A 5,207-nucleotide genomic window follows, 5' to 3' on the forward strand; every position below is an offset into this window, starting at 1 on the left:
GAGAGAGAGAGAGAGAGAGAGAGAGAGAGAGAGAGAGAGAGAGAGAGAGAGACAGAGGGGGGGAGCGAGGAGAGAGAAAGGGGAGAGAGAAGAGAAGGGGAGTAGAGAGAGAGGAGGAGTAGGAGAGAGAGAGCGATGCAGATCGAGAGAGAGAGAGAGAGAGGAGAACAGTGGGTGGGACGGTTGGTGGTGGAGAGATGAGGAGGACGGAGAGAAAGGAGTGAGAGACGGAAGAGAGGAGAGAGCGAAAGAAGACGAGAGGGGTAGAGAGAGAGAGAGAGAGGAGAGAGAGAGAGAGAGAGAGATGGAGAGAGAAAAGGGGAAGAGAGAGAGAGAAGAGAGAGAGAGAGAGGAGAAGTGAGGAACGAGGAGAAGAGAGAGAGAGAGAAGAGAGAGAGAGAGAGAAAGAGGAAGGATGAAGGGGCGGCTGAGAGAGAGAGAGAGAGGTGACGAGAGAGAGAGAGGAGAGGAGTGAGAGAGAGGAGAGAGAGAGAGAGAGAGAGAGACAGAGGGAGAGAGCGAGGAGGAAGAGGGAGAGAGAGCGGGGGGAGAGGTAGAGAGATCTGTCAACACCACTTAGGATGCGCGCGGAAAAGCAGGAGCACTCTGATGGTCGCATTACTTTCTGACGATCGAACAGACGAGCAATGTTTAGCTGACTTTTTATCAGGTATAAATCTCTCAGACAAAAATCCGCAAAAAAACATGCGAAGAAGACGTCTGCCGTCTCTAAGGCTACCATCAACATTGGCCTCGTTTGCCGTAACTCGATACTACAAACTACACACCGACGACAGGCAAAGACATCCTAATTAATCAACCATTTACTAATTAATATTAATATTATCATCATTATTATTAATATTGTTTATATTATTATTACTATTTATTATTGTTATCATTATTATTATTTTTATTATATTTCTTATATATATATATATATATTATATTTTTCGATTATTTATTAATCAATATATGTACAATAATAAATTATTAATTATTACTTTTATTAATTACGTTCTGCGTATACGACTATTATGCCTCTCTAGTACGTGGCGCGTTACATATCGAGGGGGTTTCCCTCCCGCCCGCCCCAACACACCCGCTCCACCCTCCCTCACCCGCCCCACCCTTCCCCCACCCCGCCCCACCCCTTCCCCCCACCTCCCTCCACCCTCCCTCACCCTTCCTCACCCTCCCTCACCCACCCCCAGCCACCATCACCCGCCGTACCGCCGTATGAATGGCCGAGCAAATGCAACACGGCTGTGATTAGTGCAGGGCAAGACATCGTTTGACAGCGCCTTAATGCAGTACCTGCTTGAAGCAGCACTGACAGCCACTGGGTTAAGAAGAAGAACCATCCACTCTGACGCCGGCAATTTTTTTTTACTTTGAATAGTTTCTATCCATTACGTGTGAGCGTGCGTCGAGAAAGGTTTCCACGAGGGATGTACTAGCCACACACTCGCACGCGCACACGCACTTACAAACACGCGCGCGCGCGCACACGCATACGCACACGCCTATGCATGCAAGAAACGCAATACGCGCGCACACGTACACACACGTATGCACGCACGCACGCACGCACGCACGCACGCACGCACGCACTAGACAGCGAAGCAAGAGGTTCGTGTGCGCATAACCACTTATGAAAGTATCTCGGAGCACTCCACTCAACGATCCAGAATGGATGCCGGATACAGAATTATGCGACTAGTTTCCACAAAACGCTGCATACGAGCGCCCTCTGGCGACATTCGCGGGAGCTCCTCAGACTGTAAGCGGCTGACGTCACCGACTGCGTTGGCCGCTCGCGGAAGACCGGATGCGATGTCATTGCGGGTTATATGATGTGTTTCAACAGAAGCCCGCCCTCTGTATAGTAGCTGAACTCTCTGTTGGCGTGAAGCGTGACTAGTGCTCAGGAAAGTCTCGCCACGGCTGAACTCCCCCGTCACACGCCGGAGGGAGGTGCAGCCGCGCGACCCCGCCTTCTCCCCCGCCTGTTCCTCCTTCACCTCCTCCTGGTACCGGCTTAAGATGTAATTTGCGATGAAGCCAAATTTCAGATGGATTTTGCCTTTTCCGTCGAAGCGTCCTAAGCGTCTAATCGAATCTCTTGCTTCATCGCTCCAGAGACGTGAGGATCGAACTAACCGCAAGCATCACCACGACCTGGGGAGGGAGAGGAGAGAGAAGAGGGGAGGGGGAGGCGAGGGGAGGAAAGCGTGAGGAGAGGGAGTGGGAAGAAGGTGGGGGGCACAGCACAGGCACCACCACGACCTGGGGAGGGAGTAGGAGAAAGGAGAGGGGGGGAGCGGGAGGGAGGACAGGGGGGAAAAGGGGAGGGGAGGGCAGGGGAGGGAAAGGTGGGGGGGGGGGACACAGCAGCACCACCACGAACACTGGAAGGGAGAGGATAGCGGGAGGCCGAGAGCGGGAGGGGGAGAACGGGGGGGAGGGGGCGCGAAGGATTAGACACGCAAGCACCACCACGACCAGGGAAGAGAGAGGAGGAGGGGAGTGGGAAGGAGGGGAGGCGGACACAGCAAGCCACCACACGACCTGGGAGGGAGAGGAGAGAGGGGAGGCTCGGAGGAAGGAGGGGGGAGGGGAGAGAGGCGGTAAGGAAGCGGGAGGGGACACAGCAAGCTACCCACCGAGCCCGGCGGAAGGGAGAGAAGAGGGAGGGAGGGAAGGGAGCGGGAGGGAGGGAGGGGAAGGAAGGGGAGGGGGACACAGGCCAAGCACCACACGACCCGGGGAGGGAGAGGAGAGACAAGGGAGGAGAGAGAAATGGAGGGGAGGGAAAGGAGAGGGGGAGGGAGGGGGAGGGGAAGCGAAGGGAGGGGGCGACACAGCAAGGCACCCACCACGACCCGGGGAGGGAGCAGGAGAGAGGGGGGAGGGGACGGTGAAGGAGGGGGAGGGGGGGAGGGGAGGAAGGGAGGGGGGACACAGCAAGCACCACCACGACCCGAGGGGGAGAGTGAGAGAGGGGGAGGGAGGGGGGGGAGGGAAGAAGAAAAGGGGGACACAGCAAGCACCACACGACCCGGAGAGGGAGAGGAGAGAGGGGAGGAGGAGGAAAGGGAGGGGGAGGGAGGCGACGACGGGGAGGGCGAGGGGAAGGAGGCGGAGGCAGGGACACAGCACAGCACCTCCAGGACCTGGGGAGGACGGGAGGAGGAACACAGCGCGAAATAAATCGGCCTGCGAGATGCATGCATGAGGGCCACCGGCCTATTCGCCACTTGCTATGGAAGCCCTGAACGACATTCGACTTTTGAGTGTCAGATTGACAAAGATTTGTCTGTATTCAACTCTGATTATATAGATATTATCGATATATATATATATACATGCCTCATTATAAGGTACATAATGTGGCTCTGTCATACATTGTGATCGACGGTAACATGAGCTACGACAGCTGCACCGACAGGCAAGCTGCCAATAGCTTAGCGACTCGTAAATAAGGCAAATCAGCTTTGCGGAAAATTGGAGAGAAGGATGAGAGAAAATAAAAGTGAAGAGAGAGAGAGAAAGGAGAAGAAGAGAGAGAAGCGAGAAGAGAAGAGAGAGCAGGAGGAGAGAGAGGAGAGAGAGAGAGGAGAGGAGAGAGCGAGAGAGAGAGAGAGAGAGACAAGAGAGCGATATAGTGAGAGAGAGAGAGAGAGAGGAGGTGAGCGAGGTGAGTGAGAGAGAGAAAAGAGAGACGAGAGAGAGAGGAGAGCGAGAGAGAGAGATGAGAGGGAGAGAAGAGAGGGAGAAAGAAATAAGTGAGTGGAGACGAGAGGAGAGGAGAGAGAAAAATAACATGAGGGGTGGGGATGAGAGACAAGAGAGGAAGGAGAGAAGAGAGACAAAGAGAGAGCGAGAAGAGGCCAAGAGACAGAGACAGAGACAGATCACAGGAGACAGAGAGGACAGAGACAGAGATTAGATACGAGAGAGAGACATTCAGAGATTAGAGAGAGACAGAGACAGAGACAGAGACAGATACACAGAGCGAGAGAGAACGAGCGAGAAAGAGAGAGAGAGAGAGAGAGCAGAGAGAGAGATGAGAGCGAGAAAGAGAAAGAGGGAGAGATGAGAGCGGAAAGAGAAAGAGGAGAGAGAGAAGAGAGGGAGAGAGAAAGCAGCGAGAGAGAGAGAGAGAGAGAGAGAGGAGAGAGAGCAGAGAGAAGAGAGCAGAGAGGGAGGAGGAGAGAGAGAGAGAAGATGGTCGTAGTGCGGTGATGTTGTGGCAGCACACATTTCAACATCATCGACGGGCTGCAGAACTAGCAAATCGCGCTGTCACGTATTCTCGTGCACGCAGGCTTCTCCTGCGTTAAAACCTGCGACATACTCCCCCAGCATGCACAATGAAAAGCAGATGCGCATGGCTTTGTAGCAGCGGCAGTCATAAAAAAAGGAACTCATTCATCCAGATCAGGCCGAATGCAGCTTGTATGAGTCATGCTGCAGGCCGCCAAGGATACGGAGTATAGCTGATTGTGGCGGGCCTTTTTGGAAAGCATTTTCTTTGAACAAATTATAGCCGAAATAACTAGGCAATTGTAATTACCACTGCGGATGCTGATTTATTAATGTGGGAAGGTTGCGCACGGCGGATAAGCTGTTGCCTTTTGCTGGTGAAATCCGACTGTACTTTATGATGGATATAATGTGCCAGGCATCACAACATTCACGCTGCCACACGCACGCACGCACGCACACCCTAGGCGCCACATGCCTCACACGCACACAACGCCACACACAGTGACGCACAGCGACTTACACGCAAATTCGCGCACGCAGCGCGCGGCGCGCAACATGTTCACCAGTGCACGCATACACAGCAGAGCCACGCACGCACACCCGCAGATGCACGCACGGCGCATTCAGTACATCTTGAGCGCCCCCGTATCGATAACGTATCGCATAAACGCCCAATACATATTTTCATGATGCCAGTGAAACTCATATACACATCGCGACATTGCCTACTGCGCCATTCGCGAAATTCCCCCCCCCACCCAGCTTGTTACATCACTAAAAGCGTAAAATCGAGCAAAAATAGATCAACTAAAACTTCGTCGAATCTTAGTGTGCGAACGCGTATGCTTGGCTAAAGCACGTAGCGATCTCCATTATATTCGAATGTCATGTTATTTCGGCTTACGGCCGAGGGCGGCGCATTAGAGGAAACATCA

General features: G+C 53.3%; 1 protein-coding gene across 1 annotated transcript in view; it reads right to left on the reverse strand.

Moving 5' to 3' along the window:
• The window catches only part of LOC106813494, an 18,943-nt gene extending 17,100 nt beyond the window's left edge, over positions 1-1,843 (reverse strand). Inside the window, exon 1 of the mRNA XM_014817638.1 lies at positions 1,745-1,843. Within this exon, the coding sequence (XP_014673124.1) occupies positions 1,745-1,843 (99 nt within the window). The remainder of the gene's footprint in view (positions 1-1,744) is intronic.
• Positions 1,844-5,207: the final 3,364 nt, after the last annotated feature.

Source organism: Priapulus caudatus, unplaced genomic scaffold (assembly GCF_000485595.1).
Source record: "Priapulus caudatus unplaced genomic scaffold, Priapulus_caudatus-5.0.1 Scaffold783, whole genome shotgun sequence".
Lineage (NCBI taxonomy): Eukaryota > Metazoa > Priapulida > Priapulimorpha > Priapulimorphida > Priapulidae > Priapulus > Priapulus caudatus.